At 43.9% G+C, this 13,806-nt stretch overlaps 1 protein-coding gene across 6 annotated transcripts in view; it reads right to left on the minus strand.

Moving 5' to 3' along the window:
* Positions 1-154: 154 nt before the first annotated feature.
* ARHGAP32 (Rho GTPase activating protein 32) overlaps positions 155-13,806 on the minus strand; it is a 300,175-nt gene continuing 286,523 nt past the window's right edge. For all 6 annotated transcript variants that reach the window (XM_058687307.1, XM_058687308.1, XM_058687303.1 and 3 more), the window contains 4 exons: positions 12,671-12,742; positions 9,461-10,339; positions 7,765-8,738; positions 155-6,219 (listed from right to left, as the gene is read on the minus strand). In XM_058687307.1, coding sequence (XP_058543290.1) covers positions 3,967-6,219; positions 7,765-8,738; positions 9,461-10,339; positions 12,671-12,742 — 4,178 coding nt within the window. In that variant the 3' untranslated portion in view covers positions 155-3,966. The remainder of the gene's footprint in view (positions 6,220-7,764; positions 8,739-9,460; positions 10,340-12,670; positions 12,743-13,806) is intronic.

A 13,806-nucleotide genomic window follows, 5' to 3' on the forward strand; every position in this document is an offset into this window, starting at 1 on the left:
AAAAACAGGAGATGTTAAATCTCTTCCCTCAAATATATTCCATTTGGTATCATAATGTGTCATACACTCAGATTTGAATGTTGTTGAATATCCCCAATTACCCCATTCTGTTATAGCCATATTAGGTTGAAAAGGAAACACATACACAAAGAAGTCTGTTTTAACCTGAAATAATTTTGTTGATATTTGAATTGCTTTCAGTGGGACATTTGCTTTCAACCACAAGATATCTCCATCTGGATTATCGGAGTACAAAATCTCTTCTCTCCCCCCTCCCCCAACCAAAACAAAGAAACAAACAAAACCCCAAACCCACAACTCAGCTTCAAATAAGTTTTGAAGAAATGAGACTCTAAATATTTACATATGGGTCGAGAAATAAATCACAAAACTATTTACAAAAATACACAAGCTTATATGCATTAACAATTTACACCAGTTCACAAAAATATTAAAACATAAAAAAAAACACTATATAAATTAAAGTTAAGAACTCAAAAGTATGATCTAAGACTTCCTAGGATGCTTCTCTCATGCAGGTCATGGCTGAAAAAATCAGGTTTTGCTACCTTAGAATCTAAACTGTGAAACAACCATTTTTAGTCTTTGAATGCTAACAGTACTAATCAGAAAAGGAAAAAAGACCCTCTGTGCACACCAACATTAAAGTATACCATTCCTGACATTTCCGTAACACACAGTACTGAAAATCACATGCCTCTAACCATTTGGAAAGTAACTTTCTGACATACTTCTGCTTTCCTTATTATTTCCTTACACACACTGCTCAGACGATACTCGGCCAACATAATGAATGGATGACTGACAAACGGGGCTGGGAACGGGTATTTGGACTTTGTAGGCTCCGTTTTTAACTCAAAGGGCTCATTCCAAATTTATGCCATATGTGTCTATTGCTGTTTCCCATGTGGTCACCCAGTCTTCTATCTCCACTCATATTAATGGTCCCTCTTCTTTACATAGTCCTAGAATTTTTCAACCTGACTCTAACTTAAAAAAAAAAAAATGCTCTGCCATTATAAAAGTGTGCAGGCCCTATCCGTGGGACCATCCCGGAGACTTGCATGTTTTAAAGGAAACTGAATACAATAAGCAGTAAGACTCGGATGAAATTAATAAGAAAATGGCACCTCTGGGGCAGTCAGCAAAGTCTCTGGCCAGACGTCTAGGGCGTATTCGTTTCAGTCAAACCAAACTGGGACATTGGAATTTTGCCAAAAAGATACAATCTGGAGACATGGCAAAGAAAATACCAATCAAATTCAATTATGGGTTTGATGCACAAGGGCAGCTGCATTTCCTTGATCACAATGTTCCGTATCAAAGCTCGAACATTTAATTACTGCTTGTGAAGTTGCACACAAGGTGAACTATGCTGAGGTAACCTGGCTCACAGTGATTTGCCATGCACTTTCTACCCTACAAGACCAGAAAGGGAAAGATACAGGCAAAGTCCCTCAAAGAGCTGACTCCGAAGTTAAGGCTGTGTCTACATCAAGTGACACAACTCTAGATTTTACCTAAAGTTTGTGTTTCACGATACCAGTAATTTGGGTCATTCTTCTGTATTCAAAATATTCACCTGATATTTCTAAGCCCACAGGACATTAATAAAGTAATTGCTTTGAGGAATTAACCTTAGTATTCATAAAATAGATTTAGGTTCAGGAGTAAACAATGTGTGTGACAACAGATCCACAAATATTAAGACTGGACAGGACTCCTTCAGCCACCTCCTTCTGGGCTCTCCGTTACTAACACCATCTGTACCTCGTCATACCGGCTCCTTTCTAATGCTCCGTGCTGCTGGTGAGAACTTACAGGGCATGTGTGACCTCAGAGGGGTAATGCATTGCCTACTTGACAAAAAGATGGTTAAGGTTAAAAAAAAAAAAAAAACGTTAATGCTGCATACTCACCAAAGATCAAAATCCTGTATGTAGCACCTGACATGTTTGTGTGCTAGAAGAAAGTATCCTATCAGGTTTCCTAACACTGTGACTATATTCCCATTGTGTCTACATGTTTAATCTAGAGACCTCCGTTTCCACAGACCTTTCACAGGTCAGCATTTCAGGATTGCTACCATGATCTTTATTGACTGAATTCCTCTCATCAATTCTGGGGAAACAAAAGAAAACCTTATAGAGTATCTCCACATATAAATAAATGTGTTCTTAAAACTTTATTTTTTTCTAAATATAAACCCTTAAAATGCAATCACATGATTTTCTTTTAAATAAAAAAAAGAACTGGCAGGAATCCTAATCTTTATACAATTTCACAGCAATAATAGCAGCATGTATTTAGCCTCATAAAAGATTTCTTCCTTTGCTCTAAATAAAAGTTAATTCCAAGTTTTAAAAAGCCAGAGCAGCAATCATCCAGTAAATGGAATGAAATTCTCCTAGTGTCTTCTACAAACTGAGCTTTTCAAACATGTGCATGGACAAAACTCAAGTATTACTGAGAGTTATGGAATGCCACGACAATCGAAACTCGTTTGTTAAGTATAGGACTGCGTTGTCAGTCTGGCGTGTGTGCTCGGGGGGCAGGGGGTGTTGAGAAGATGGAGTGGAGTGGCCAGCCAGACAGTGGTCTGCTCCTGCTCTAACCGGGAACGTGACTTTCAGAAGAAAGTCCTGGGTACTCAACATGTTTAACATGCCCGCAGAGCTGTAAGAGCTATTCCTGCGATGCTGGTGTAAATGGTAATTAAGGACGACTGTGGTTGCACAAGTACAGTGTGAACAAACAGCACGTGAATCCTTAGGATGTAAACAGTGAACTGCCCAGAATTCTGGTGCAAGGGGGCTGTGCACTAAGTGTAATTATTGCAGGGGTTTGCAGTTTACTAACAGGTAATTCATAGCTACTTTAAGAGTTCCCAAGAAACCTGTACTCTGGTTTAGAAACAGAAATTAACATGTAAATTTGTAATCATGATAAACGATGTGTATTTATCCACCAGTCAAGTCACGCTGGGTTTGTTTTTTTTTCTCCCAATGGCAGGGGGCGGTGGGGGGGGAGTGGCTTTGGAGAACAAATGGTGTGAGATGTTTTACTAGGATTACAATTTATCAAATATTATTGAGAGAAAAAAAATTACTGAAGGCAGGCAACACATCAGAAGCACTGATGGGGTTCTGTGGTGCTAACAAAGTTCACTGAGTTCTGCCTACGAAGCTTCTTCTCACTTTAGAATCCCTTCTGCAGTGGACATCAGCCTGCTCGCCGAACTGCACGGAACAACTCTGAGAAGGATGAAAAGGACGTGGTTCAGCTTGGGTCTAAATGGCCTGACATTTTATGATGACTCTTTCTTAAATGCTTCAAGTCTTAATTCCTTTATTGTTTTTTGTAATTATAATGTGCTAATTGTCTGACAGAATCATCTGAAGGATCGGGGAGAAGTTTTTCTCTGTTCGAATTTAACACACCAGACCCTTCCAAGTCAGGGAGAAGGAAGTGAGGGCAACTGAGTGTCAGTCTGGGCACCTGCATGGCTACTGAAAAAGTACAGAGGAATGCCACAGAAAATGCAAAAGCCTACCAGGAAATAGACAGAAACTGCTCTGTGCTATATAGCAAACACTAAGAAGGACAAAGTTAAATTCAAATTCGGTGAAAGGCAGTCCTCAGGCTCTTACAAAATTAGCCCCATATGGCAAGTATGGTCTGTGACAAATTTCTTCACTAGGTTTTCAACACAGTGCTTTACAATCATTCAGATTTCTTTTAATGACAAAAATCAGTCTATAGATGGAAGAGGTGGTGATGAAGCAGGGAGGGGGAAAAATGGTAATTTTTCTTTTTTGTTGTTGTTTTTAATGTGGTAGGGGGGAATTGTAGCTTTTTTTTTTTTTTTTAATCTTTTTGGTTACTGAAAAAAATAGAACAGTCCACTGTCCAGCAGAGGCTGCTTCAACTCTATTGCTCCGGGGCTCATTCTGCATGGATCTGTGTTTCGGGGTGCTGCAAGGACAACTCTGTGGGCAGGAAGGCCCCCTGACCCAGAGCGGTAGCATATGTCCTGTTTTGTGGGTGGGGGAAGCCAGAGGGCACATAGGTCCCCATTGCTCCTCCTGCAAAGCCTCCTCGCTGGTGCTGGGGTGGGGAGTGGTAACCCTCCAGGTTGTCATACTGGGACACAACAGTCATACCGCCCTGGCGCTTGCCGTGTGTTTGGTATTGGTACAGCACAGTGGGGTCCCTCTCCGGGTGCTGAGTATGGTGGAGCTTCAGGCTATGACTCCGCTCCGGTTTCGGGGGTGGGACTACTGACTGGCCCAGGTGTTCCTCCTCTTTGTAGCAGTCTCTGGAGTGTTTCTCTGGGGCGGGAGGCTGCCTAGCCCGAGGCCTCTCTAGCTCTTTGGAGAGCCTCACCTCTTTGTGGTTCAGTCTCAGAGACTCCTGCCCCGATGTCATGTATGTCCCTCCAGAGTTATGGTAGCTGACTGGCTCAGAAGTGTCTGGAATCCCTTTGGGCCCATAATCTAACTGGCCAGCCCCTTGGGGGTAAGGTGGCCCATTTTTTGATTCACATAACTGCCTATGGCTTGCTTCCTGATGTGCCCTGTGCTCAGGGAGACTACAACCCATGTCGTGAAGCTTCCTGTTCCTGAGGCTACTCTGCTTCTGAGGGAGGGATGGTTTCTCCGACTGTCCGTTGCCATATCCTCCGTGGTGGTGGGCTCTATCAAACTCTGGCTCTGGATGCTTCCTGTAGAAGCGCTCCTCTCCCTCGGGACTGACGGCCTTGGCTGCGTGCCGCCCTTCCTTGCCCTCTGCCACTGAGAGAAGTCCAGTTTTCCCAGGATCTGATTTACTACGCAGGTGGATGACATAGATCCCGCCCAGGTCATCCTGCACGGCCGGGGTCATGTTATCGTACTGGGACATGACAGGCCCTTTCACCTTCTGCCGAGCGCGGCTCTCTCTCCGGATAGACTGCATGCGGTATTTTTCCATGTCCTCAAGATCCCATGAGGTGTAAGTGTGCTTTACCTCAGCAGTTGGAGGCATGTTGACTACATTATGGTCATTACCAGAGAAATAGCCGGTCATGTTGGCCCGGGGACGTGGGAGCAAACCAGCGTAACTGTAGAAGTTCTTTCCTTGCAGCCTTGGATTGTAGAAGGCAAAATCGCGATTGGGTAGGCGGTGAAGGGGCCTCAGCTGTACTGTGCTGTAGGCGTCCACATCACACAGGGCTCCTTCTGGACTGTAATAGGAGCTAGAAGAACTGGAGTACGGGCTATACCGGTAGTGGACCCGGCCATTCTCAAAGTAAGGCTGAAGCTGAGTGACGTGATAATCTGAGCGGGCCTGGGAGGACTGATATGGCTTATACTGGTACAGGGGTCTTGGGCAGTAGGCTGGTTCATCGTCTGGGGGAACTTCCGTCCGTGAAATGGGAACCGAGCGAATCATGGAAGACGGAGGGGCATGGAGAGACTGTACCCTCCGGATGGTAGGGTACGGAGGAATATCTTCAGGGTAACAACTACTCCTAACGGAGGAGCCCAAAGAAGATACATACTCAACTCGGCCGCATGGCTTGGAGTGATGTCCAGACGCGTTTCTTCCTGGGGCCACGTATGTGTTGTAACGAGGTCCCATGGAGGCTGGTGGCTCTGATCTGGCACCATACACCTGGTGCTGCTCCAATTTATTGTGGTGTGGAGGTACGCTCTGGGGACGGTACTGGCAGTTTGGGATCATACTGAAATGCAGACAGTTTTCTGGACCAAAGGGTTCAGTGGTGACATCAGGCCTCGCGAAGGCGGAATAAGTCGTCTTCTGAGAAGCATGCTTAGGTTGTGGGACAGGAAGTGGTAAAGGCAGAACATCGTCCACAGGAGCTGAGGAAGCAGTGACAAAGGGGTGATAGCTGGCGCTGCTGGCAGGATCTGCACTATTGGAGTGGATGGCAGCGGCCATTTTACTCTCCAGCGTCCTGGTTGGGGGCACCGGTGCGGTAAAGCCACAGGACGAGTACACGGGGACAGACTCGGCGCGCAGGTGCAGTGGCGGGGCCCTGGCACCTTCCCGCACCTTGTCAGGAAGGCCCGGCTGGAGAGCAGGAGCAGACATGGGACACTGAACGGCTGTGCCGCCATCACCGACCAGGACATGTGCGGGGTCATCGGTGGCTCTGGGTTCAGGTGGTCTCTCTGGAGCTGGAACTGCTTGAACCTATTGAAAGATGACCACATTATGAGCTTATTTTTTATGCTCCCCTCTGTGGAATCAAACACTGTTCGATTCGTAACCCACACTCTGAGGCTATTTGGGGTAGCAGCATGAAATTTCCCAAGCCATGTGGTGGCACTGGTCAAGACGGCAAGCCAGTCTGTCCTCGCTGCCAGGAAAAGAAGGTCTGTGCTGCAGCTGCCACAGCAGCCATTACCATCCTTGGAAAACTGCTCTAACTTACGATCAGTCTTCAATGTGAGACAAGGCTGCTTATGACATGACCTTAATGTGCAGACCAAAACACATAGGCAAGCTCAGGGGCACCTGAGTGGCTCAGTCGGTTAAGCATCCGACTTCGGCTCAGGTCATGATCTCATGATCTCGCAGTCTGTGGGTTCGAGCCCCATGTCAGGCTCTGTGCTGACAGCTCAGAGCCTGGAGCCTGCTTCGGATTCTGTGTCTCCCTCTTTCTCTGCCTGTCCCCTGCTCATGCTCTGTCTCTGTCTCTCAAAAATAAGTAAACATCAAAAACATTTTTTAAAGTATAGTCAAGCTCAAAAATATACATCCATCTAGCTAGTCTATCCATCTAGCTCAGCCTCCATGCCAAGAACATTTTGTTAAATAAGGAGAGTTGATCCCAGCTGGAGAGATTTGTGAAGTGAATCACAGTGACAGGTAGTGAGCAGTTTAAGCCCCCGAATCCAGAGAAGGGTAAGGAAGTGACCTGTCTGATGTGCCATTCAAATCAGTTACTGTCTGTCCCCACCTTCTATTCCACCCTGGTCTGTAGCAGCTGAAGCCAAACGGGACCCCCACGGCAACGGTGCTTCCTGAGAAGCAGTTGCTAGAAACAGCATCCTCCAGTAAAGACTAGATATTGAAGTCCTTTTAGTTCACGGTGACCACAAAACGCATGGACTACTTTTCTAAAGTACGAGAAAATTTGAAAGAAACTTCAGCATTCTGCATACAACATTCTCTCATCACAACAGATGTCTGGCTGCAGAACAACCTGCTGGCTTATGCTAGGAACATAACAAAAGACCTAAAATGATGTAATTGCTTACATTTCTAAAAAACGTCTGTAAGGCAGAAAGGCAGAATAAAGCACGGTCATTGTGCACATGTGAATAATTGGCACAGGGTGGTTAAATGACTTGCCCACAGTCACAACGAATCACTGGTGGAGTTGGGCAAAAAACAAAAAACAAAAAACAAAAATACCAACCTGCAGCCCCGAGAGCTGCAGCCCAATGTGACTTATTTGATCATGACCTCTCTGTATTACAAGAAGAAACCACCTAGATGCTTTAGGAAGAGAAGATAGCAGGCAGAATTCAACAACAATCATTGAGTAACTGCTCCTTCCTCAGAGAACAACCAGCATCAGGGTAAAGGCAGGGTCCAACCTCAGATAGGAAACGTTTCACGGAAACCTGCCACAGGACTTAAAATAAATGTCATATCTGACTCACCCTGCTCACAAATGACATACCTTTGGAAAGCATTTCTTTCATCTCCCTGAATCCCTCCCCTTCTTACCTTGTGGGAATTATTTAATCCTGTGCTGGCTGCTGCTTGTACCTGCCCCGTGACGGGCAGCTGCTCCGCTGGCCTCTGGGAGGGAGGGGGGGGAAGGGGGCGGCTAGTTCTGTGCGGACGCTGGAGGGTGGCGGCAGCAAAATCAGCTGCGGTGGGTTGCTGGACCACATCCCAGCTGGCTTCCCTGGTGCTTATCTCAGCCGCTGCCGGAGCGGTTGTCAGGTAAGCCATGGTGGCTGTGCTGGTATTCTCTTCAGGGGACCCAGAAGGAGGGTAGATTTTGTCCTTCGGCAAACTAGAAGGTGTGGGAGATTTGTCTGCAAGTTCTGAAGGGTGATGGGGTTTATCTACACTTGCACCAAGATAAGGAGGCTGATCTCCGCTATAGAAATGAAGCTGAGGCTGGTCCTGATCCAAAAAGGAGACAGTTGGCATACTGGTCTTCCCAGACTGGTCTTCAGAGAAGCTTATGTGATCATCAGACTTAGAGTCTGTTAAGGGAACTGATGGGATTCTGGCCTTTTCTGGGTCCCCAGATAAATAGGTTTGATGTGGATGATTCCCTGGTAAGTCTGCCTGGTGGAGCTGCTCCCCGGATTCAGTTGCACTGGAATGAGCGTGATTCCCAATTGCTGTGTCTGCTACAGGCTGGTCACAGTTCCCAGATACCTCGTTCTGGAGGCGGGATTCCTCTGCTGGCCTATCAGTTTGGTAATAGGCTTTATCTAGAGTGATGTTAGAGTAGGAACTAGGCAGTTTATCTTCGTTTGCAGCCACTGCTAGGTCTCCGTAATTCGTATAAGCAGCCTGGGCGGGCCCTGGTCTCTTCAATGACTGAGTTGAAGCTTGCTGTGCAGACTCAGCCAGTGCTAGTGCCAACAGGCGGGCCACATTTTTCGGAGGCGGTGGTGGTGGGATAAGAGAGACTGAACTGACGGGAACGGAATCCTGAGGGGGGTCATGGGTAACTGCTCCTGGTGGGAAATTGGGAAAGAAAATGAGAGTGAAAAGGTAGCTTGTGTTATCCTGTACTGGAAATCCAAACACTCCCCATCTGATCACTACCAAATAGGTGCCTTCCATATTTCAAAATGGCAATCCATGACTTCCATCCCACATGCAAATGTTGTAGAGAACACATCTGGTTCAGGAGGAAAACTAAAACAAATTGTTTAGAGATTGCAATCTCCTCTTGAACTGCTACAGAGATGAGGGGGGAAAAAAAGCGGGTCCCTCATCGGGCTCAGAAAAGATTGCTTAGAAAACAAGCTTCAAGTGCCTGAAGACTGTTATTAAGAATAGTTTTTTTTGTTTGTTTTTGTTTTTTACATTTGATGGTGTAGGCTGGCTGGTTAACTTGTAAGGCTATAATATAGGTATTTTTATTAGAAGAGAAAACAGAATCAAGAGCTACGAAGTTGTGCAAAAATTATCCATGAATTCTGACTGTCCAAAGACTTTAAAAGGGGACTTTATGAAGGTCTGGAGCAGGACCATTGGTCCTTTGGGAGACTTTTGTTTGACTGATTTTAATTTAGGGCTTTGAGCCATCAGCACCTCCCAGAAAAAACAAAAAAACATTCTCTTTGATTAAAGGCTAGCGTGGAGCAAATTTCTCTCTTAAAAGGCACAGATGGCACACAGGATTGATGATCCCTCTTAGCTTAAAGAAAGAATGGAGAAAAACAAATGGTACCTGTCTGAGTCTGTCCAGAAGGTACAGCCTTACTCTGACTGCTTAAGACGGCCTGTTCCTCTTTCCCTGGTGACTCTATTTCTGCAGCAGCCACCTGGTCTAGGGGCTGGACTTCAGACTCACATCCTTCTTGGGACTCTCTCTCTTTTGTTTTCATCTTTACTACCTGGGTGGGGGATCTATTTATGACATCACTTTCTTCAATGCTTTTGTTCCAAGTTGGAGAAGACGCATTCGGAGCTGCTGTATTTGAAACCGTACCAATGACTTCAGATACCCGAGTGGGAAGAGTCACTGAAATTGGCTCAGATATGTTCATTGAAGGCGATTTGCTTAGTTTCCGTCCAATCTTTGGAGAGAAAGCGTAGACAACCTTTTCAGTGAATGAGGATGGCTTGGATGACTTCTCTTCAGTTGGGCTCAACTCCAGGGTAAAGAATGGACTCAGTTTCTCCTGCAGAGGAGAGACGGCTTCAGAACTTGCCGTGCTTCCTGGAGTCTGCGACTGGCTACCACCTGCTTCTGTATCCTTTTTATTGGTACTTGGTTTATCCTTGGAGTATCCTAATGAATCTAAAAAGGAGGCACCGCTCTCCAGACATTCTGATTCAGCCTTAGGGGGACTACACTGAAATGACATGGGATCAAAATCCAGGCTGGCTACTCCAATGTCTGGTGGGCTCAAGTCAACATCTTCAGCTGCGTGAGGAGACATAAGAGCTGGAATATGGAGCAGCCCTACTTCCTCCTCACTTTCATTGTCATGGGGCAGATTATCATAGGAGTTACAGCGGTTCCCCAGCATTTCTCCATTAAAAGAGGCACTCAGTGCATCACTGCTAGATCTGGGTCTTCGGGGTCGGAACAGCTTGGAATCGCCTGGCAAAAACGGATAACATTATCAACATTTGAATGCATATGATACACAATACACAACACCATGAAAGTCACCTAGTCAGTAGAGTAGTAATGCACTACGTAGGGTAAGAAAATGTTAACGTCTCAGTTTCTTTCCAGAAATTGTCTCTTGGGCGTACGGTTGGAACTCCCAAACCAAAAGCTAAATAACAAAAACATCTGATAATATTCAGAGAGAGAATGCAGCCTTTGATGGTTTCAACAGGAAAAAGGACTCAGAACTATTATTATTAGTCCAACATTGACTCCTGTGGTGACTTTGGGCAAGATTTCATTTCTTCTGGTCTTAGTTTATCACTCATCTCACACATGACTTCTAAGACAGAATCAACCACTAAAAGAGTACTTTGGATATATAATAGCAAAGGGGATTTTTTGTTTTTGTTTTTGTTTCTTTGGCAGGAAAAATCCTCATAATAACCACATTTCTAAAAAGCAAACATCTCAACTAAAAACTCCCTACAATTCCATAAAGTATTTACATATATTTAGTACAGGATTCTTTTCAGATACTTAAGCAAAAACAATTTCATTTTTTTTCTTTAATGAGTATAGGCTTTGAGTTTCTCAGGCAGAGTCCTTCCACAGTAGACTGTTACATGATTTTATGATATTGCTAAATATCCACTGGTAAAAGAAATCTTCTATCCCACCATTCTATTACAATTATTAGAATCACCATGTTGAAAATGTACTATAAAGAACTAGATAAATGCATTCAAAATGTGTTAACCACTTATAAAATTAATCTATACTAAAATATTATTTTCTGCTTAATACTGGCATCTACCCAGGGGTGCCTGGGTGACTCAGTCGGTTGAGCGTCTGACTTAGGCTCAGGTCATGATCTCACGGTTCGTGAATTCGAGCCCCGCATCGGGCTCTGTGCTGACAGCTCGGAGCCTGGAGCCTGCTTCGGATTCTGTGTCTCCCTCTCTCTCTCTCTGCCTCTCCCTTGCTTGCACTCGGTCTCTCTGTATCTCTCTCAAAAATAAATAAACATTAAAAATATTTTTTAAAAATACTGGCATCTACCCAGTCCAGTTCATTATATCTATGAGTCATTCTCTTAACTACAGAGAAATGGAAAATCTTGGAACCCTTAAGATGTCAGACACCCAACTAAGGGATGTGTGAGGGTTTCTTGAATCACAAGCAGAGCCACGTGTCCACGAGGATCTGGCAGTTAGAAGAGTTAATAAATGAAGATGAGAAATCTGACCAGCATGACGACACCCAGGATACCTCAAAAACATGATTTTAATATCAACAGATTAAGAAAGCCCTTGGGAAATCAATGTAGCTCCTGATTGTTTTTGTAAAAAGGGCCTTTTTTTTTTTTTTTTGAGAGAGAGAGAGAGAGAGCAAGAGCAAGTGAGTGAGTGCAAGTGGGGGAGGGGTAGAGGGAGGGAACAAGAGAGAATCTTAAGCAGCCTCCACAGTGAGCACGGAGCCCAACACAGGGCTCAATCTCAGGATCCCAAAACCATGAGATCATGACCTAAGCCAAAATCAGGAGTCTGACGCTTAACTGATTGAACCACCCAGGAGGCCCCAAAAGGGCCTTCTTTACAATCCTGCTGCATATGCCAAACATGAAGTAAAGGATGTCCTATTTGCTATTATATGGTTTTGTCAAAAAAGTTGTACGTCCTTCTAATATTGCAATTCATTGTTCAGTCTAAAACATAGTACATAACTGCAACTATAACCTGACTTTTGCCAAGTAGGGGCTTAAAAAACTTACTTTCCTGATTTTTAGTTTTGTCAAGTTGCAGTGAAACCATTTTGTACCCTTTACTAGAATTTTGGTCGCCATTTTAAAAGGATTTACTTGCAAGTTTTCTTCTCCTCATACTGAGGATATATATATCTTCAGATAATGAGGACTGCCTATAATCAATCTGATCTATGAAATTTAATGTCAGGTTAAGCCATTTACAAGACAAAAGACTACTAGTCTGAAAGCTGCTTCATTTTATACTTTGTGAGACTGTGCTTTCATGAAATCTAAAGCAAGAAATACATCATTTTCCACTGGGCATTAATAAATATAAATGGTTAACTTAAAACATTTCACCTATTTTTATGTAAACTGAATAGCAATCATGTCAAAGTGAGGAAATGAGAGACTGGTACTATATGAAAATATCAATGGACAATGCTAGATATTAGGATTCTTTGGAAATGATAGTCTATAGCCTATTTATAAAGCATGTACTTAGATTAAATATCCTCAATTGTGTTCTTTAATGAAATAAAGAATAAAACAATTGATGCTTTTAGTCTTACCATCGACTGCATGGAGAGAAGTAAGAGATTCTTCACTCTTAGCTGAACGGAGGGTTCCTTCTGCCCTGCCACCTGAAGAAGGAAATCCAAATAGCGTGAAGTTTTATTCACTGCTACAGATGTAGAGGAAAGGAACACTGTTCGTCTCTACACACATTTAAACTGCCAAGAGTGAACAGCTTTACATTTTGACAATCACATTCAATTTAAGCATTATATTATATAAGGTGCTGTCTTGTTTTCAGATGGTTTCCTATGTGAAAAATCTCTTCTAAAAGATTATGAACTTGAGAATACAGATGAATTTTAAAACTTCTTGCCGTTGTATTTCCTAAAGACTAGCATGATATCTTAAGATGACATCATACTAGACTTAGGATAAGCCCTAAATCTAATGACTGGTGTCCTTCTAAGCAGAGAGGACACAGAGACCGAGGAGGCCATGCAAAGACAGGCAGAGAGTGGAGTGACACCACCAAGAGCCAGCAGAAGCTGGAAGAGGTGAGGGAAGATTCTTCCCTGGATCCTTTGAAGGGTATATGGCCTTGCTGACACCTCAGTTTCAGACTTTTAGCCCACAGAACTATGAGGGGATAAACTTCTGTTGGTTTAAGTCACCCAATTTGTAGCAACTTGTTATGACAACCCTAGGAAACTAACACAGTGCCTTGATTACATATGTTGGATCTTATTTGTTAAATATTATCATCCTCATTTACCTCTTGGCCACGCTCAACACTGGTGACACTTTCTGTTTAAACCCCTCCTCCATGATTTCTGGTGATCACAGAAATGAGAGTAAGGTGTGTCCACTGCCTATCCTTCTGTAATCATTTCCTCTTACTCTTTTCATAACAACTCTCCTTTTTCCAGTCCTTTAAACACTGCTTTTCTCCAGATTCAGTTCCCAACCTGCTTCTCTCACTCAACAGGCTCCCCCATAAAATCTCTCTCCAGAGTTTTCATCCTTGAGCGTTTGCTGATGACTTCCAAATCCATATTTCTACTAATATTAAGCCCCTTTACTGAGATCCATACTACTAATCATCTCTTAGCCATGTCCAACTCACCGTGTCCAAAATAAACACATCGTTTTTCTTCCCCAGACTACTACTCCCTACATGAATAATGCCATC

This window comes from Neofelis nebulosa, chromosome 10, assembly GCF_028018385.1.
Source record: "Neofelis nebulosa isolate mNeoNeb1 chromosome 10, mNeoNeb1.pri, whole genome shotgun sequence".
Lineage (NCBI taxonomy): Eukaryota > Metazoa > Chordata > Mammalia > Carnivora > Felidae > Neofelis > Neofelis nebulosa.